The sequence below is a fragment of the Phaseolus vulgaris genome, chromosome 11, assembly GCF_000499845.2.
Source record: "Phaseolus vulgaris cultivar G19833 chromosome 11, P. vulgaris v2.0, whole genome shotgun sequence".
NCBI classification, from domain to species: Eukaryota; Viridiplantae; Streptophyta; class Magnoliopsida; order Fabales; family Fabaceae; genus Phaseolus; species Phaseolus vulgaris.
The window spans coordinates 40,637,848-40,659,048 of record NC_023749.2 but is presented as its reverse complement, the minus strand read 5'-3'; the positions used below and the strand labels follow the sequence as shown (position 1 = coordinate 40,659,048).

General features: G+C 53.2%; 1 protein-coding gene across 1 annotated transcript; it reads right to left on the bottom strand.

Annotated features, from left to right (window-relative positions):
* Positions 1-19,555: 19,555 nt before the first annotated feature.
* Positions 19,556-20,824, bottom strand: LOC137807520 (uncharacterized). Its single transcript, XM_068608206.1, has 2 exons — positions 20,548-20,824; positions 19,556-20,166 (listed from the first exon to the last, which is right to left on the bottom strand). Exons 1-2 carry the CDS (start codon positions 20,822-20,824, stop codon positions 19,556-19,558), a joined length of 888 nt encoding a protein of 295 aa, XP_068464307.1.
* Between the last annotated feature and the right edge of the window lie 377 nt (positions 20,825-21,201).

Here is a 21,201-nt window from a genome sequence, read left to right as displayed (position 1 = left end):
CCCCTTTGTCCTCTTTTTGCAGGAATCCACAGGCAACCCGTGGGAAGGAGTCCCTAGCTGACAGTTGAGGTCGCGCACGAAGGCGTCCCGGTCAACCGGACGGAACATTTGGCGCCCACCGTGGGGCCGATATAAAACATCAGTCCCATCACAAGTTCGAGAAAATCTACCAAGTGGCAGTAACATTGGAGGAGGTTGGAGTGACAATGGCCCCAACCAGACGAGGTTCAGCACGCGCAGCCCCAGCAAAACTGTCCATGCAACAGGTCCTGGAGATAATGAGGGGGCTACAGCAGGATATGGCGGAGTCGAAGCTGGAACAAGAACACAAGCAGGCAGATCTCGACGCCTCGCATGAGAGGAATGAAGAGCTCCACCGCGTAAATGAGGAGTTGCGCCAGGGCCTGAGAAATAATCGGGGGCAACATGGACATGACGAGATGGAGAACCATTCCCCACCAAGGGAGTTTTCCACTCCCATCTCGCAGGAGATTCTAGATGCAGTGATCCCGAACACATTCGCGGGGCCCAAGGTGATCTTCACTGGGATGGAGGACCCAGAGACGCACCTTGCTGCATTTCACACACAGATGGTCCTGGTAGGCGGTTCCGACGCTGCCAAGTGCAAGCTCTTTATGAGCACCCTGACAGGGATGGCTATGGACTGGTTCATCAGCCTCCCGGACGGTCATATCACATCTTTCCCCCAATTGTCACGATTGTTCAGGGAACAATACTTAGCAAACAAGGCCCCGCCGCCGGTCTCCTACGATTTGTTTGATGTGAAGCAGTATCAAGGGGAGACCCTGAAGGAGTACATCAATCGCTTCGGGGCCCAGGTCGTGAAGGTTGGTACGACAGAGGAGCCTATGATCGTGTACGCGTTCGTGAAAGGCATATGCCCCGGTCCTTTTGAAGAGTCTATCATTCGTAACCGCCCTAGGACTTTCGCTGAGCTACGGCGTCGGGCGGTAGAACACATTGCTTCTGAAGGGGAGGTGTGCGTGAAGCGCACCAGCGTCGTGCCCTCACGCCCGAGGGGACCGGCGCGAGCTCAACCCGTCAGGGTTAATGAGACCACGACGGGAAGAAAGAAGCCCGATGCGAGACGCCCCTACGAGGCCAGAAAGCCCTAGCCTCGGGGTCCAGCGGGGGGCGATCGCCCGGCCAGAGAAAGAGCGAGAGCAGCAAGGTACAACTTTGTGGTGGAGCTGAAGGACCTGATCGCCGTGCCTAATATAGCTGAGAGGCTGAGGCGACCGGCGAAGACTGACAAGGTGTTAGGGCCTCGCAAAGACTCTTGGTGCGAGTTCCACGAGGCCTTCGGGCACCATATTGATAACTGCCTGTCGTTGGGTTACCAGCTAGATGAGCTGGTGAAAACTGGATTTTTGAAGGATTATGTAGCGGAGCCCACAACGACCGCCACCTTGTCGCCGTCGGCGGAAGACCCAGCACACGAGACGCCGGTTCTCGGCGAGGTTCACACCATAGCTGGAGGTTTTTCCGGCGGTGGTCCCACCGCCGCCCAGTGGAAGAAATACGCGAGGGGGGGTTAACTCAATCGAAGAAAGACTCTCGGGTGAGCCCTGGGAGTCAGACCTCGTATTCACAAGAGGGGACCTCCGAGACGTGGTGCCGCACGACAATGACCCCGTTGTCATTTCGGTAGGCACAGCGGGAAGAAAGGTGCATCGAGTTCTTGTCGACCAGGGAAGCTCGGCGGACGTCATGTGCTTGTCGACATTTAATAAGTTACGGTTGTCCCCCGACCTGTTGAGGCCCTACACGGGGTGCCTGTATGGGTTTGCGGATAACCAGGTGGAAGTCCGAGGTTACCTGGAGTTGAGGACTACGTTCACGGATGGAGAGGCCTCGCGTACCGAACACATCCGGTACCTGGTCGTGAACGCCAACTCCGCCTACAATATTTTGCTGGGCAGGCCGGCGTTAAACCGTTTGAACGCGGTGTCCTCCACACGCCACATGAAGATGAAGCTGCCGGACCTCAGTGGTAAGGTGATAGTCATCAGGTCAGACCAGGAGGAGGCGAGGAAATGCTATGAGAACAGCCTGAAAACGAAGAGAGGCGTTTTCATGGTATATGAACGTCCGCCAGGCGCGGACACGACGATGATTGAGGCGACGCCCGCGGGGTCGACGCCTCTTGAGGCCATACCGGCGAGGGCGACGCCCGAAGCAGACGCACCCATGGAGGAAGGTCCTAGCGACGCGGTGCCCATGCAAGAAGCGGCGACCGTCGAGGATGATAGCAGGGAACAGCCAGCGACCAACGCCGTAGAAAGGGAGATTGGCGGCAAGACATTCAAGCTAGGAAGTTTGCTGAGCCCGGAAGAACAGGAAGGGGTAGCAGAAGTGATTTCGTGCCACCTGGATGCCTTCGCATGGTCCGCCTCGGATATGCCCGGTATCAACCCTGATTTCCTGTGTCACCACCTCAGCATGGATGCCACGGTCCGCCCCGTGCGCCAGAGAAGGAGAGAGTTCAATGAAGAGAGACAGCAGGTGGTGAAGGACGAAATGCAGAAGCTGTTGAAGGCTGGCCACATCAGGGAGATTCAATACCCTGAGTGGCTTGCCAATGTCGTCCTGGTGAAAAAGGCGAATGGAAAGTGGAGGATGTGTGTGGACTTCACAGACTTGAATAAGGCGTGCCCTGATCCTGCCTGTTGACCGGAACGCTGGAAACTGCCTCGTCAAAGGATCGACGTGCGCACCGCTTCGAACCTCCGTTCCTCTTTGAGATCCACCTCAAGAACCTGCAAAGAAACAGAGCGGCGCCGCTGCGGCCAATCGCACCCCAACGCTCAAGTCAGTGATGGTATCACCAAATACTAAGAGAACAAGAACCGTGCAAATCCTCTCTCACAGTCAGCTATATCACTCGCAAGCGTAAAGAGTGTAAACTGAACGTGCGTACCTCAGAAAGTTTGTTGAGAACTCTTATATACCTGGCTGTTTTCTCTCTCCTGGCAGTTACAGACCTGGACACGTGGCTAGCATCCAGTCGTACACGTGCCATCATCTGGAGCCTCCTTGACTTGGCGTTGCTTCTACTCTCATTTTGGCTAAGTTACTTATGCATGGTACTGCCCAGTGCATAGCTAACTTGGGAGTGCGATCTCTACTGAAACTGGCGAGTTAGGGTGTCCTCATACACCTTCCCTGTGGTCTCGCCGGCCGCCTTCATACTTTGCTTCTCTTTCATCTTCGGCGATGTGCTTTCTCCGGCGATCTCCAACTGCTTGGTCGCCTGGGTTTACATCTGGCAACTTCATCTTTAACCTGGTGATCGCCGATTCTGGTAAGATGGAGATCGGAACATGCCAATTTAACAACTGGCGACTACACGAGCCCCCCGACTTCCTTCCCTCTTGCCAACCTGGCGCCTTGCCAACACGCCTATACTGTAGCAGGGTGCCACGTCATCACTCCCGACCACCAGGGCGGTACACAAGCCCCCCAGTCTTAAGCGAAGACTTGTCTAGCGAAAAGACTGAAAGAGTCACGTCAACACCGGTCTATGTGGCACTGACGCGGAATTCCAAGCGGTTGTACCTTCTGCTGCTCTGACGCTCCACCAAACCCCTCACTCATCGCTTGACGCGTGGCTTCATCAACGGCTCTCTTCAGTTGCCGTTTGCGCTTCCTAAACCCATTTCGAAAAAAACCCTTAAACCCATTTCAACTCAACACTGTTCCATCACTTTCCCTCGCATTCACGAACGCTCTAACTTCCTTCTGCGAAAAACTCTCAGCGCTCTCCAGCATTCTGAATCACCATCAACCTTCATCGTCTTCCTGATCATCAAAAGGTACCTACTTTCCTTCTTCTGCTGGTTTTCCTTGCATTTTAACCGATTCGCACCATCCTGTAACTGCCTGGTGCATACGCTGTGGGTTGTTTTTCCATTTCTCCTTCTGCGTAACTTAGGGCTTCGTCAATCGTCGCAATGAACCTACATTCGTTCGTTTTTCACCTTCCTTCTATGATCGAGTCAGCCTCTGTAACCCCCTGATCATTTTTCCTTTCTTCTTCCTTTGCAGCTGCTACCATGACTCGCACAAAGATTACCCCGAATCCTCCTCCTTCATCACGAAATCTCCCTTCACAAGCACACGACCCACCACAAGTTCGTGGCGCTTCATCTTCGCAGGCTGAGAGGCCTGCGTCTTCTCGTCCTGTCCTGGCCCAGGCGACTCCAGCTATCGCTGGAGGAGCCCCCGTTCCTCTGCCAGACTTCAAAACTTTGTATCCCTGGGCCAACTCGACCCTTCTGAGGGAGACATCCTCTGTGAACACTACGGGAGCAGTTTTGCGGCTGACAAAGGGGGACGAGATCTATCAATCGTTTCACAAGGAGCACGACGAGAAGATGATGGTGCTGCCTTGCCCCCCCGATCTGCCTGTTTGTGCTGATGACAAAGTAAGCGCCGACGGGCCCTTCTGCTTTGTCTATACGACTTTATTCAAGAAGGTCAAGCTCAGGTTCCCTTTCACCCGATTCGAGAGGGAACTTCTTACCGAGCTCAACATTGCTGCCGCCCAGCTCCACCCCAACAGCTGGGCGTTTGTTCGAGCTTTTCAAGTGATGTGCGACCACCTGGGGTTGCCTGCATCGGTGGACGTGTTCTTATTCCTCTTCGAAGCCAAGCACCCAGGAGACCGCCTATGGGTCAGTTTGAACGCGATTGCTGGGAGGTCCATCTTTGCTATCTTCCAGCAATCTTACAAGGACTGGAAGGGGAAATTCGTCCAAGTGCGTGCGAACGACAAGGACGCCTCCCTTCTCGATGGCTTCCCCTTGTACTGGGTGGACAAGGGGAAGAAGGAGTCCAAGAGCTGCTTCAGGAGGCCCAAAAGTCCTGACAGCATGGGAGCATTGGACAGAGACCTCTGTCTCTTCTGGAAAAAAGTGGCGGACGCCAATATAACTTTCCTTACCACCACCTCGATATGCTTCGAATTCTATGAAGATCAGCTAGAAATTCGAATAGGTTAGGACATTAAACTATTGCTTTGATACTGCTTCTGTTTAGCTGTTTCTGGGCGTCTTGTGCGTTATGCGCAAGACTTTGGTTTACCTTTCCTGCACATACCATCTGCTTTGCTGTTTATTACCTCATGCACTTATTTGTTTTCCTTGATTTAACCCATGCATTTTCGTTCCATGCAGACAACATGTTGCCCAAAAACATGCTCGCTGAACTAAAGGCGCTCGCCCGAAACCATGGGTTGGCGACGGGTTCGCAAACGGTGCCCAACTCGGTGGTAGAGACAGCCATCGTCCAAGGGCGATCACCTCCCAAGGAACCCACCCAACGCAAGAAACTGGTCCTCAGACCTAAAAGGAAAGCTCCTCAGGTGATCCATGAGGAAGAGGAAGAAGACGACGAGGCCACCGAGGACGGTTTGGTCTCAAAGAGGAAGAGGGTGGCACCTTCCTCACCGCTTGCTCCACCCCCTCTTCCAACCTCAACACCTCCGTCGACGCCTGCTCCTCCTCCAGCATCGCCACCCCCACAGGCTCCTGCCTCTCCAGTCCAAGCGGTCCCACTGGCCACTGCACCACCTGCAGCTGAGGCCCAAGAGCCAAACTTCCTGGAGGACCCCCCAAGCGCTTCTACACCATATGTGTCAGCTGGAGGGGGCCCCCCTTCAAACGCTTCAGCTGCAGAAGATGCTCCAATCGGGGATGAGGTTGCTCATACCTCTCCGATTCTGATCACCGAATCCCCGATTCCGTCGCCACGCCAGGAAGCAACTACTGATGAACCTGCTAAGGAAGGTGGCGACGAGAACCCACAACAAGCCCACCTGGCGCCTCTCCAAGCAGCAAACCTCCCCTTGGAGGTCACAAGGATGTGGGAGCCTCTAACCGCCAAGCTGAAGACCATAGCAGAGGATATCCCGGCGATCATAACTAGGGCTGTGGAGGGCTCAACCAGGAGGCTCCAAGACGACCTCTTCAACCTCAAAACCGAAAACAGCACCATGAGGGTCGAGGTGGAGAAGTTGTCTTTCAGCCTGACGCTCGCAGAAATCGAACACTCCCGAGTGGAGGATGCAATGAATACCGAGCTCAGGCTGGCGCGCAAGGAGGCCACTGACCTTCGCCACAAGGTTCATCAACTTGCCCAAGAGAAGGTCGAATTGGAGAGCAAGATCGTGCCTCTTCGCGCCAGGGCGGTCGACCTGGAGGCTCTCATGAAAGCTGACGCCGCTAAGGTGCAAAAATTGGAGCAGAGGTCGATCGACCGAGAGAAACTACTTGGGCAAGTGGAAAAGGCGAGGGACGACGCCATGGCTGATCTCGTCGAGGCCAACAAAGAGAAGGGAAAGGTGGCTGCTGAGTTGGCCCAAGCACAATCGGAATCCAAGAAGGTTACTGAAGACCTTCTCCAGGCTCAAGAGACCAACGAACAACTTAAAAAACAGGTTGAAGAGCTGGAGCAACAGAATAAAGAGCTGAAAGAGCAAACTGAAGACCTCAAGAGGCGGATTGAGGAACTTCTGAAACAAATTGAAGAACTCAAGCTAAATTCTGCTCAGATTCTGGCCGCTGGATTCGAAGCTGCGCGAGAACAATTCGCTTGCCTATTCCCCGACCTGGATCTCAGCATGGTGTCGCTGAACAATGAAGTGGTGGGTGGAAAAGTCGTTCCTGCTGAAGACTAATCAATTCTTCTTCATCTGCTACTTTTGTGATTTCCCTCGTATATGCCTTGTAATAAACTTTTATGTCCTGTCGTATATATGCTCTAAACTGTTATTCATTGCTATCTGTTAATGACAAAAGTTTACGCTTTTCCCCTTATAACTTCTTCACTTGCTTCAACTTTCCTTGCTTGTTTAATTTCAAAGAAAAGACTTAGGAAAACGGTAGGTACAACCTTCGACTTAACCGCTTCGGATCACTTTAGCCCTAAGCAACAAACACTTAACAATTCGTAACCTTAAGGCAATTAACCTTATCGTAAAAATACCCTTCAAGCAACGAACGGTAACTCAGTTGCTGGCTTAAACACGCTCCACTCGACCTGCTTCATCAAACAGGTCTTTTAACCTTCTCGCCGCTGTTTGAACTCTTCCCGATCGCCAAGGACTCTTGGTGACATCAGCTTCTTTCTAGCCTCATGCTTTGGCCATTGTTTCTTTGCATGGGGGCAGAGACGCCTTTTGGGATCTTTCTTTACCTCCCTGAACTTCAAAACAAAGACCGGTTGACTAGGCGTTCTCTTCGAACCTACCTTAGCCACCTTCCAAACTTCTTCCACCCTCTGCACCGTACCTGAACTCGTTCGAGACGAGAAGGATTTTATCTTGCCTAAGCTCGCATGTAGGCGAGAGGGTCTTTAACTCGCCTGAACTCGCTCATCGGCGAGAAGGTCTTTAACTTGCCTGAACTCGCTCATCGGCGAGAAGGTCTTTAACTCGCCTCTACGTTGCCCCAGGGGTTACATCTTCTCGCCCCTAGAAACACGGAGGACTTTTACTGGCGCCTCTACATTGCCCCAGGGGTTACATCTTCTCGCCCCCAGAAACACGGAGGACTTTTCACTGGTGCCTCTACATTGCCCCAGGGGTTACATCTTCTCGCCCACAGAAACACGGAGGACTTTTACTCTTTCTCGCCTGCACTCGCTCGACGGCGAGGAGGTCTTTATCTTGCCTCAGAACGCGCGAGGGCGTTGAGGTCTTTCATCTGGTGCCTCCGATCGCCAAAAGACGATGAGGACTTTAGAACTTTAACTGGTGCCTCCAATCGCCGAAAAATGATGAGGACTTAAAAACTTTAACTGGTGCCTCCAATCGTCGAAAAACGATGAGGACTTAAAAACTTTAACTGGTGCCTCCAATCGCCGAAAAACGATGAGGACTTAAAAACTTTAACTGGTGCCTCCAATCGCCGAAAAACGATGAGGACTTAAAAACTTTTTAGAAAGCATGCGATATATCTTTTCTTGCCTTAAATCACGTACAAGCGACAAGGTCTTTCTTCAAAGTTCTTGGAAAAAAGCAAACATGCAATCTGAAAACGCCTTATACTTCGAAAACTCTTCTTTTATTGGGTGGCCTCATTAAAAACCCTCCTTAGGGAAAAAAGAGTGCCCCCTTCAAACTGTTTCATCAGAGACATTGTAATATGACTTCGTGTTTGTCTTTACTTACAAAGCTTTTAACTATAGTACAACTTCAGGTGCGTGGCGTTCCAGGTGGGAGGAATCGCCCGTCCTTCCAGCGTCTCTAAGCGGTAGGCTCCGTTCCCGAGCGCCTCGGTTATTCTGAACGGTCCAGTCCACTTGGGTGACAGTTTATTCTCCATCTCGTACTGGTGGGCCTTCCTCATCACCAGATCACCTTCTCTAAACTGCCTTGGCATCACCACCTTCGAATTGTGTCTTCGTTCGACCCTTCTCTTCACGGCTTCAGCCTTCAACCTCGCCTCTTCCCTGACCTCATCCAGTAGATCCAGGTTCAGCCTTCTCTCTTCATTCGAGTCTTCCTCTACGAAGTTCTGGAATCTCGGCGAGCTCTCCTGGATCTCCACCGGAATCATGGCATGACACCCATAGACCAAGCTGAACGGGGTCTCATGGGTTCCTGACTGCTCGGTGGTGTGGTACGCCCAGACTATACGGGGCACCTCCTCAGCCCAACTTCCCTTGGCTTTCTCAAGCCTTCTCTTCAAACCTCTCAACAACACCCGATTAGCTGACTCCACCTGGCCATTTGTCTGAGGGTGCTCGACGGATGCAAACACTTGTTGAATTCCCACCCCTTCGCAAAGCTTCTTCAACAGGTGGCTTGCAAACTGCGTCCCATTATCTGACACCAGGCGTTTAGGCACTCCAAACCGGCACACGATGTTCTTCCATACGAAACCTTCGATCTTGTGTGCGGTGATCTGGGCCACTGGTTCTGCTTCAATCCACTTGGTGAAATACTCAATCGCCACCACCAAGTACTTCATCTGCCTGATCGCCAGCGGGAAAGGTCCCAGGATGTCGATTCCCCAAGTATAAAATGGCCAAGGGCTATAAATCGACTTCAACTCCTCGGGAGGTGCCTTATGCCAATCGGCGTGCTGTTGGCATTGTTTACAACATTGGGCATACTTCTTGCAATCTTCTCTCATCGATGGCCAGTAGTAGCCTGCACGGAGAGTCCTCGCGGCCAGAGCTCGACCCCCGACGTGGCTTCCGCATATACCTTCGTGGAGCTCCGCCATGATTCTCGTGCACTTCTCGCCGTGTATACATTCCAGGAGTGGGTGAGTGAACCCAAACCTGTACAGATCGCCATCAATCAATGTGTACTTGCTGGAATTTTTCTTTACCTTCCTAGCTTCTGTCGGATCCAGCGGGAGGAGGCCATCTGCCAGGCACCGCTTGTACTGTGTTATCCAAGTGTCTGGCTCATGGGTGGCGCAGACCTGCATCACATCCACCTTCTCTCCTCGACATGCCCTAATTCTCGGCGATCTCAGAGTTTCTTGCGTCAAGGACTTATGGCTTCTCGCTGCTTTCTCCGTCGACTTGCTTATCTGAAGGACCAGGCGATCTGCTACAAATGCCCTTGGCGTCTTCAGAGTTTCTTGAATCACCGTCCTCTGCCTACCCCCCTTGCCTGAGCTGGCGAGCTTAGCAAGCAAGTCAGCTCGGGCATTCTGCTCTCTGGGCACATGAACTACTTCAAAGGAGGCAAAGAAACTCTTCAATTCCTGTACGTACGCCAAGTAAGCCGCCATTTGTGGATCTTTAGCCTGAAACTCGCATGTTACTTGCCCCGTGACCAGCAGCGAGTCACTCTTAGCCATCAGCACCCTAACTCCCATCTCCTTGGCCAGCAAAATTCCGGCGATCAGCGCCTCATACTCTGCTTGATTGTTGCTGGCTTTGAAGGCGAACCTCAGAGATTGTTCGATCAGCACGCCGTTGGGTCCTTCCAATATGACTCCAGCACCGCTGCCCTGCTGGTTCGACGATCCATCCACCGAAAGTACCCAACGGAAATCGTCTCCCTCAACCCGCGTCGCCTCTGATGAGAGCTCGACCACGAAATCTGCAAAGATTTGCCCCTTGATCGGGCCTCGGGGCTCATATTTAATGTCAAACTCTGACAACTCTACCGCCCACTTCACCATCCTTCCCGCAACGTCGGGTTTCTTCAAGACCTTCTGGATGGGCAGGTCAGTCATCACCAGTATTGTGAAACTATGGAAGTAGTGGCGCAACCTCCTCGCCGAAAACACCACAGCCAACGCAGCCTTCTCCAGGGCCTGATATCTCGTTTCGGGGCCCTGCAATACCTTGCTCACAAAATAGATAGGCTTCTGAGCCTGATCTTGATCCTGGGCGAGCACCGCACTCACCGCCCTCTCAGTTACAGCAAAATACAACCTGAGAGGGATTCCCACTAGCGGTTTGCACAGAACCGGCGGGCTCGCCAGATACTCCTTCAGTTTGACGAAAGCTTCTTCGCACTCTTTCGTCCAAGCAAACTTATTATTGCGCCGCAGACATTGAAAATAGGGATGCCCCTTTTCTCCGCTAGCTGACACGAAGCGAGATAGGGCTGCCATCCGACCTGTTAGCTGCTGGACTTCTTTCACCGTAGCTGGGCTCCTCATCGCCAAGATGGCGGCACACTTGTCTGGGTTGGCTTCTATCCCTCTTTCAGTCAAGAGGAAACCCAAAAACTTTCCAGCCTCCACGCCGAAAATGCATTTCTCCGGATTGAGCTTTAACTTGAACTTGGCGATCGTCGTGAACAATTCTTCCAAGTCTGCAACGTGCTTGCTTTTTTCCTGCGAGGTCACGACCATGTCATCGACGTAAGCTTGCACGTTCCTTCCCAGCATTGGTGCAAGTACTCGATCCATCAGCCTCTGGTACGTGGCCCCCACGTTCTTCAGCCCAAACGACATCACCTTATAGCAATAGCACGACCTCTCCGTCATGAAGGCTGTTTTCTCTTCATCCATGGGATGCATCTTGATCTGATTATATCCTGAGAAGGCATCCAGGAAACTCAGCAACTTACACCCTGCGGCACTATCAACCAGGGCATCTATGCTTGGTAAAGGATACGAATCCTTTGGGCAAGCTTTGTTCAGGTCGGTGAAATCGACGCACATGCGCCATTTCCCGTTACTCTTCTTCACCAGCACGACATTTGCCAACCATTCAGGGTACTGGACTTCCCTGATGTGGCCTGCAGCGAGGAGTTTCTGTGTTTCGTCCCTGATCGCCTGCCTCCTCTCCTCGTTGAACTTTCTTCTCCTTTGTCGCACCGGTCTCACCAAATTGTCCATCGCCAGATGATGGCACAAGAAGTCGGGATCAATCCCGGGCATGTCCGAAGCGGACCATGCAAACGCGTCCAGATGCCGCTCAATCACCTTGGCGATCTGGTCCTGGAGCTCGACCTCCAGAGATCTTCCCAGCTTGAAGATTTTTCCTCCGATCTCCTTTTTGAGCCACTGCTCGACAGGTTTAGGCCTGGATTCTCTGGCGATCACCGCCCTGGCGATTCCCTGCTCCCTTGCTTCCTTGGGGCGATTCCGCGCCTCTTCCTCCTCCAGGCCAGCATTCCTCTCCCCTAGCTCAGCGTCTACCATCTCCACATCTCTCCCGGCGGCCTCCTCTGTTACCGTCGATCTGGGCTTCACACCGGGAGGTGGGGTGGTTGTTACATAACTCACTGATCTTTTGTTTTTCAGGCTATTCTCATAGCACCTTTTCGCTTCTTTCTGATCAGACTTGATCGTGATCACCACCCCTTCCATGGACGACAACTTTACCTTCATGTGCCGAGTCGACGGAATGGCGCCTATCCTGTTAAGCGTGGGCCTCCCCAACAGGATGTTATACGCTGAAGGAGCGTTTACGATGAGGTACTTGATTTTCTCCGTCCTCGAACCAGCCTCATCTGTAAACGTGGTTCTCAGCTCAATGTACCCCCTAACCTCCACCTGGTCACCAGCGAACCCATATAAACACCCTCCATAGGGCCTTAGCTGGTCAAGGGGCAACTCCAGCTGCGTGAAAGTCGGCCAGAACATCACGTCTGCCGAGCTCCCTTGGTCTACCAGAACTCTGTGGACCTTCCTTCCCGCTGTAACCAACGAAATAACTATGGGATCGTTGTCATGAGGCACAACGTCCCGAAGATCCTGCTTGGTGAACGTAATGTCCACTTCCGGCGAGTGATCTTCAAACATATCCACTGTCATCACCGATCGCGCGTACTTCTTCCTCTGCGATGCGGTGCATCCACCACCTGAGAAGCCCCCTGCAATGGTGTGGATCTCCCCGTGGATAGGCATCTCGTGTTGCTGGGCTTCTCCACCTGCTGGCTGGGAACTCGACCCTCCCCCCGTCCTCCTGTCCAGCAGATAGTCATTTAGGAACCCGCTCTTAACCAGATCGTCGAGCTGGTATCCTAAAGACAAACACGAGTCCAAAGCGTGGCCAAAACATTGGTGGAACTCGCACCAGGCATCCGGCTTTGACCCCAGCACCTTGTCGCCCACCTTCTCAGGCGCTTTCAACCTAGCAGATATATTAGGAATGGCGATTAGATCTGCTAATCCCATGACAAACTTGTGCTTAGGCGGGCGATTGTATTCCCGGCGTGCTGGTTGCTGGCGCCCCTGGCTCCTTCCCTTGTTCCTCCTGTCGTAAGGATGGCGAGTCCTCTGGTCCTTCCTGGCCGCCGCCGCTGTTTCCAGCACCCTCTGCGGCTGGATCCTGGTCTGGGCGCGTGGCCTGGCGGGAGCCACGCTGCCTCTCTTCTCGGCGACTTCACTCTCGTCGACGATGTGAGCCACCGCAAGTCGCCTGACTTCAGCAAACGTCGCTGGGTGAGCCCTGATCAAGGCTTCGCAGAATGGTCCTGGCTGCACGCCCTTCTTGAAGGCATAGACCAGCATTTCTTCATCCTTGGCCGGCGATCTGACCATCTGCGCTCCAAAGCGATTCAGGTAATCTCTGAGGGACTCCCCATGGTACTGCCTTATATCAAACAGATCATAAGACACCCTGGGCGGTGCCTTATTCACGATGTACTGCTCGACAAAAATCTTCGAGAACTGTTGAAAATTGGTTATGTGGCCGTTAGGCAGGCTCACAAACCACTCCATCGTCGTTCCCTAGAGCGTACTCACGAACATCTTGCAGTAGACGGCGTCTGACCCTCCCGACAGCATCATCTGCGTATGGAACTTGGTCAGATGAGCCTCTGGATCCTCCACGCCGGTAAAGACAGCCTTAACCGGAACCACGCTCGTGGGAATAGGCGTGTCAGTAATCGCCTGAACAAAAGGCATTGGGAAAACACGAGGTGGCGTCGACGGCGCCACCTCTTCAGCAGAAGAGCGTCCTTGCTGCTCCCGAAGAGCTTGACGCAGCTCCTCCGTCACCTTGCTAAGCTCCTCGTTCCTGGCGCGAGAGGCGACCAGGTCCTCATGTATTCTCGCCTGCTCTACGCGTGAGGCTTCCACAGTTGCCTGCAACGAGCGCATCATCTCTGCCATCTGCGCCATGGTCATGGCGGCGTCGCCTTCAGCAGCGACAGGCGCCACGGGGCTTGAACGATTGCTTCTCATTTTTCTCATGAACTTCAGCGAATCACAGGAATGCAGCGAATAACACTTCAACCACGATCGAAACAGCGATCAATCGGAGAAAACAGCGCGAAACTGCGCAAGAAAACTCAATAACACCGTAAACCTTCGAAGAAAACCACAACTTCACTAGAAACCAACGCTTCCCCGCGGACAACCAAACGAGCGAAAGAACTCGAACTTTCACCAAACAGATTACGCGTAAGCAGCAGGAAACCTCACTCCACCGATCGAAAAGCCAAACGAACGGTACAAAACGCAAATTCACCGAACGAAACTCAAAGAAACAGCGACCGATGGTTGCACCAGCACACAACCACGCAGAAAACTTCGAAAACTTTCAAGAACTCACGCTGTTGATGGGAGCAAGTTTTACACGGCCCAACGGTGGGCGCCTGATGATCCTGCCTGTTGACCGGAACGCTGGAAACTGCCTCGTCAAAGGATCGACGTGCGCACCGCTTCGAACCTCCGTTCCTCTTCGAGATCCACCTCAAGAACCTGCAAAGAAACAGAGCGGCGCCACTGCGGCCGATCGCACCCCAACGCTCAAGTCAGTGACGGTATCACCAAATACTAAGAGAACAAGAACCGTGCAAATCCTCTCTCACAGTCAGCTATATCACTCGCAAGCGTAAAGAGTGTAAACTGAACGTGCGTACCTCAGAAAGTTTGTTGAGAACTCTTATATACCTGGCTGTTTTCTCTCTCCTGGCAGTTACAGACCTGGACACGTGGCTAGCATCCAGTCATACACGTGCCATCATCTGGAGCCTCCTTGACTTGGCGCTGCTTCTACTCTCATTTTGGCTAAGTTACTTATGCATGGTACTGCCCAGTGCATAGCTAACTTGGGAGTGCGATCTCTACTGGAACTGGCGAGTTAGGGTGTCCTCAAACACCTTCCCTGTGGTCTCGCCGGCCGCCTTCATACTTTGCTTCTCTTTCATCTTCGGCGATGTGCTTTCTCCGGCGATCTCCAACTGCTTGGTCGCCTGGGTTTACATCTGGCAACTTCATCTTTAACCTGGTGATCGCCGATTCTGGTAAGATGGAGATCGGAACATGCCAATTTAACAACTGGCGACTACACGAGCCCCCCGACTTCCTTCCCTCTTGCCAACCTGGCGCCTTGCCAACACGCCTATACTGTAGCAGGATGCCACGTCATCACTCCCGACCACCAGGGCGGTACACAAGCCCCCCAGTCTTAAGCGAAGACTTGTCTAGCGAAAAGACTGAAAGAGTCACGTCAACACCGGTCTATGTGGCACTGACGCGGAATTCCAAGCGGTTGTACCTTCTGCTGCTCTGACGCTCCACCAAACCCCTCACTCATCGCTTGACGCGTGGCTTCATCAACGACTCTCTTCAGTTGCCGTTTGCGCTTCCTAAACCCGATGATCCTGCCTGTTGACCGGAACGCTGGAAACTGCCTCGTCAAAGGATCGACGTGCGCACCGCTTCGAACCTCCGTTCCTCTTCGAGATCCACCTCAAGAACCTGCAAAGAAACAGAGCGGCGCCGCTGCGGCCGATCACACTCCAACGCTCAAGTCAGTGACGGTATCACCAAATACTAAGAGAACAAGAACCGTGCAAATCCTCTCTCACAGTCAGCTATATCACTCGCAAGCGTAAAGAGTGTAAACTGAACGTGCGTACCTCAGAAAGTTTGTTGAGAACTCTTATATACCTGTTGTTTTCTCTCTCCTGGCAGTTACAGACCTGGACACGTGGCTAGCATCCAGTCGTACACGTGCCATCATCTGGAGCCTCCTTGACTTGGCGCTGCTTCTACTCTTATTTTGGCTAAGTTACTTATGCATGGTACTGCCCAGTGCATAGCTAACTTGGGAGTGCGATCTCTACTGGAACTGGCGAGTTAGGGTGTCCTCATACACCTTCCCTGTGGTCTCGCCAGCCACCTTCATACTTTGCTTCTCTTTCATCTTCGGCGATGTGCTTTCTCCGGCGATCTCCAACTGCTTGGTCGCCTGGGTTTACATCTGGCGACTTCATCTTTAACCTGGTGATCGCCGATTCTGGTAAGATGGAGATCGGAACATGCCAATTTAACAACTGGCGACTACACGAGCCCCCCGACTTCCTTCCCTCTTGCCAACCTGGCGCCTTGCCAACACGCCTATACTGTAGCAGGGTGCCACGTCATCACTCCCGACCACCAGGGCGGTACATGCCCAAAGGACTCGTACCCGCTCCCCAGCATCGACGCCTTGGTGGACAGTGCGTCCGGCAGCAAGGTGCTGAGTTTCCTAGACGCCTTCTCCGGATACAACCAGATCAAGATGCACCCGAGAGATGAGAACAAAACTGCATTCATGACTGAGACCTGCAGTTACTACTATAAGGTGATGCCTTTTGGGCTGAAAAACGCGGGCGCCACGTACCAAAGGTTAATGGACAAGGTCCTGGCGCCGATGCTCGGGAGGAATGTGTACGCCTATGTAGACGACATGGTGGTGGCGTCGCAGGATAGGACGCAGCACATGGCGGATCTGGAGGAGTTGTTCGTCACGATATCCAAGTACCGACTCAAGTTAAACCCTGAGAAGTGTGTTTTCGGGGTAGAGGCCGGTAAGTTCTTGGGTTTCATGCTCATAGAGAGGGGGATAGAGGCGAACCCTGACAAATGCGCGGTGATTATCGCCATGCGAAGCCCGACGTCGGTAAAGGAAGTGCAACAGCTGACAGGGCGGATGGCGGCGCTCTCAAGGTTTGTTTCCGCCGGGGGAGAGAAGGGGCATCCATATTTCCAGTGCCTCAAGAGAAACAGTCGCTTTGCATGGACTGATGAATGCGAAGCGGCTTTCATTAAGTTAAAGGAGTACCTGGCGGCGCCACCGGTCCTCTGCAAACCGGTAACAGGCGTGCCCCTCCGGTTATATTTTACAGTAACGGAACGAGCTATCAGCTCAGTGCTGGTCCAGGAACAGGACCAGATTCAAAAACCCATCTATTTTGTAAGCAAGGCCTTACAAGGCGCAAAAACCAGATACCAGGCGTTGGAGAAGGCAGCGCTGGCGGTGGTATTTTCAGCCAGGAGGCTCCGTCATTACTTCCACAGCTTTACGGTGGTAGTGATGACAAACCTCCCTATACAAAATGTGCTGCAGAAGCCTGACGTGGCTGGGAGAATGGTACGCTGGGCGGTGGAACTGTCAGAATTCGACATCCAGTATGAGCCTAGAGGATCCATCAAAGGGCAGGTATACGCGGATTTTATAGCGGAACTTTCGCCCGGAGGTGAGCAAGAGGTGGAAGTGGGCTCGCAGTGGTTGCTCTCGGTTGATGGCTCTTCCAACCAGCAAGGGAGTGGTGCGGGAATAGTCTTGGAGGGACCCAACGACGTGCTGATTGAGCAGGCCCTGCGCTTCGCCTTCAAGGCAAGTAACAATCAGGCAGAATATGAAGCCCTGATAGCAGGAATGCTCCTGGCCAAGGAGATGGGCGCGCAGAACCTCCTGGTGAAAAGCGACTCCCAGCTGATTACGGGGCAGGTGTCGGGTGAGTTCTAGGCGAAGGTCCCATAGATGGCGGCATATCTGAAATACGTCCAGTTGTTGAAGGGAGCGTTCAACGCTCTTGAGCTGATACATGTCCCAAGGGAGCAGAATGCCAGAGCTGACCTGCTTGCAAAGCTGGCCAGGTCAGGCAAGGGGGGTAGACAGAGGACAGTGATCCAAGAGACTCTCAAAGCTCCGCGTAGATTCGTGGAAGACAACAGGGTGGAAGTCCTCCAGATTTATACAACAAGGGGAAGGCCGAGGAGTCATTACTCTTTGACCCAAGATACGCAGAGGGTGCCCCGCATCAGCACGTACGCGGATGTGCCCGAGGGAGAGGAGCAAATGCAGGTATGTGTTTTAACCGAGGGAGACACCTGGATGACACCCTACAAGCGATACCTGGCGGATGGGGCTCTCCCAGTGGAGCCTGAAGAGGGCAAGAAGGTCAAAAGAAATGCCGCAAGATATACTTTGGTGGATGGGGTGCTGTTCAGGCACAGTTTCACTCACCCTATCCTAACATGCGTAAGTGGCGACGAGTGCACCAGGATAATGGCGGAGCTACACGAAGAGCGGTGCAGGCAATGCCAAAAGCACGCCGACTGGCACAAGGCGCCGCCAGAAGAGTTGCGATTCATATACAGCCCGTGGCCTTTTCATACATGGGGAATCGACATCCTGGGCCCGTTTCCACTGGCCATCAGGCAGATGAAGTATTTGATCGTCGCCATCGAATACTTCACCAAATGGATAGAGGCAGAGCCCGTAGCACAGATCACTGCGCACAAGGTACAGCATTTTGTGTGGAAGAACATTGTGTGCCGTTTTGGCGTACCTAGGCGGCTGATATCCGACAACGGAACCCAGTTCGCCAGTCAACAGTTGAGAAACCTATGTGCTGAGGTAGGCATCAAACAGGTGTTTGCATCAGTTGAACACCCCCAGACTAATGGGCAGGTAGAGTCAGCAAATAGAGTTTTGCTGAGAGGGCTAAAGAGAAGGCTGGAAAAGGCCAAAGGAGCATGGGCGGAGGAGGTGCCAAGGATCGTGGGATATCAGCGATTGTCGAGGGTGTATGACCCGCCGGGAACGCAAGAGTTGAGCGTTGGTGGGAGCGACGCTGGAAGAACCCTTCGTGAAAGGAGGAAGGGTGCAAGAAGAAAGGGTGCAAGAAGAGAAAGTGTAAGTAGGCTACGAAGAGTGCAGAAATGATGAGAACAGTTTCAGAGTTTGAAGAGTTAAATAAAGCGGTTAGAGCGCCAAACGACGCAAGTAGAAGTATTGCAGTTAGAGCATTAAACAACGCGAACGGATGCACTGCACGATCGAGCCACGTGGCAGAAGATGAAAGGATGGCCCTGGCACCGCTGGTTAAACTCATAGAACGTCGTATCAACAGAATAGCCAGTGGTACGATGCACCGTCGAAAGTGGGTTAGGGGCACAGTGGGAGTCAGGACTCAGTTGAATGACTGAATGTCCCATCGGCCATACAAGAAGCGCCACGTGGATCAAGTCGAATGACTGAACGTCCCATCAGCCATACAAGAAGCGCCACGTGGATGGCACGGGCAAAACCTTGAGCCCTTCGCTGTCATTAAGCGTCGACCAAGGCAAAGATCAAAGTCAATGTAAAGGTAAAGATAACACCCGAGGCGCCGCCCGGAAGGACGCAAAGGGCGACGCCAGCGTGAGACGTCGCGGGCGTCGCCAACCCAAATATCGGCAGGGTCGCCTCCCCGATACCCACAGGTAGGAAAGACTGTGGAGGAAGACGAAATTGAAGAGGGCAAAGTTAGTTACTGGCGTCGCCTCCCCGATACCCACAGGTAGGAAAGACTGTGGAGGGAGATAAGACCGCCAAACGCCAGCGAATCGCTGGCAGGGTGTTTCCCGATACCTATGGGAAGGAAAGACCATGGAGGGAACGACCCCCCCCAGAGCACTCGGCGTTTTAGACACCCGGGGACGATACGGCGCTGCTGTGGCAGGCCTCTCCTTAGGAGTGGGCGCCGGGCGTTAAGGATCAAGGAAAGGACCGTTTCGGTGTTAGAGACACCCCGTGGACGATACGGCTTCACTAGGTGAGCCTCTCCATGGGCGTGGGCATTGGCACGTGACCTTTCCCGGGCATACAAGGCCGCCCAATGAAGTGAAAGAAACGGGCATAATACAAACAAAACAACCGAAGCACGCGAAGGCAAAGAACGAGGATAAGATCACACATGCAGAATTCTGTGTCGTGAGGACACGAAAGTAATCATACAAAATCCCAGAGTTGTAGCAAGAGTGCAGACGATTCAAAGAATTACAAGTTTATATGAAGAAGGTTAAAACAAGTATAAAAGAATGGGCTGATGATCGAGGGTGGCGGCTTAGTCGTCTATCTCCAGAGGCACGACCTTTCCATCAACAATGTGGTGAGTGGAATCGCAGCTGGAGACGTCGATCCCCGGGTTCATGCAGACTGCTTGGGCCAGAGCTTCCTGGAATCCCTCCTCGAAAGTGCCCGCCATATCCTGGATAAGGGCCTTTCTGTCCTTCTCTAGCTCCTCAATGGCGGCGTCCCCAGAAGCTACCTGCTTCTCCAAAGCCTCCTTTTCCACACGAAGCCGACTGACCTCGACCTGTAGTTCGTCGTAGTCAGCCTGGAGAAGGCCCATAGCCTTGGCCTGGGTAGCCATTTCCCCCTCCATCCGCTCCATCTCGTCAGCCTGCTTACAACAACGGTCCTTCAAGTCCTTTTGAACTTCTGCATCAGCTTCGATCAAGTCTTGAAGGCCCGTTAACTGAACTTGGAGGGCGACTTCCCGAGTATAAAAGTCAGCCTGGAATCCCGTAGCCTCTGCCAGTTGCTTCTCGGCCTTTTCCTGGGCCTCTTGGGCCTGCTTCAAAGTGTTTTGGTAAGCCTTGTTTTGGCCTTCCAGGGTTTTCTTCTCCTCCTCCAGTGCAGTTACCCTTGTTTCCAAGGCCTGGAGGGTTTGAGCTTGCAGGACCGCGTTTCTGGACTGGGCGCGCCATTCAAGGGCCACCGCCAAGAAGGCCCCCAAGTAGAAAGGCATGCCTTCCTTCCTGTCAGTACCCTCTGGCATAGTTCCGCCACTGAAGCCCCTCATTAGATGCATGATTGGAGGAGGGATGGCGATGAAATCGGGGGCGGTAGCGACGGGAGTAGGGGAAGCAGTGACTTCTGCCGGTGGCGGAGGCGGGGCAGATTCGGCGCCTTCGCCCCCTTCCTCTTGGAGTGTCGTGGGGGGAAGTGAGGTCGCACTTGGAGGGTTGTCCATGAAGGAGTTCCCTCCCTGGGGCGACGCCTCTGGCAGAAGAGGAACCCGCGCAGATTTCCTCCTCTTGAAGGGTGCCACACCTTCCGAGTCCTCATCATCCGACAAAATCTCCAAGACCCGTTTCCCTTTGTCGAGGGGGGTTGGAGCCGGCGACGAGGCCACGGCTAGAGGAACGGCGGCAATGGGCAAGGGAGAGCCAGAAGTCTGAAGCGCCTCAGGGCTATGTGGGGACGGGGAAGATGAGCCTAGTGGGGTTTCGGTGGCGATCGGTATTGGCGGTGGCAGAGTTGGTGGGGGGATCGGATCAGCAGCAGGGGCGGAGGAGGCGCCCGCTTTGGCAGCACGAGCCTCCTTCATCGCTTTCGCCAGCATCATCCTTTTGGAGGCGTCCATCACCGATCCTACATCAAAATAGACCATGCAGCAGAAATCAGGGCTAAAGCAACTATACAAAGTTACAAAGCTCATAGATGCGTAAGATGCAAGTAACGTGGCACAATAGAAAACGAGTAGAAGAGGCTGTGGGAACAGACATCCGGTAGCAGGGTGTTCACAACAAGAAGGATGAGGGGAGAGTCTCCTTACCAAAGTATGTGGTCAGGGCGTGAGCGTTGTATTCGCTAGCAACAAGCTTCAATGTATCAAAAACGATCCCCAGCCAGGCCAAGGCTTTGCTTACCTCCCTGTCAGCAGGAGATAACTCTTCCAGGGTTTTGGCCCTAAGCAGCTTAGGG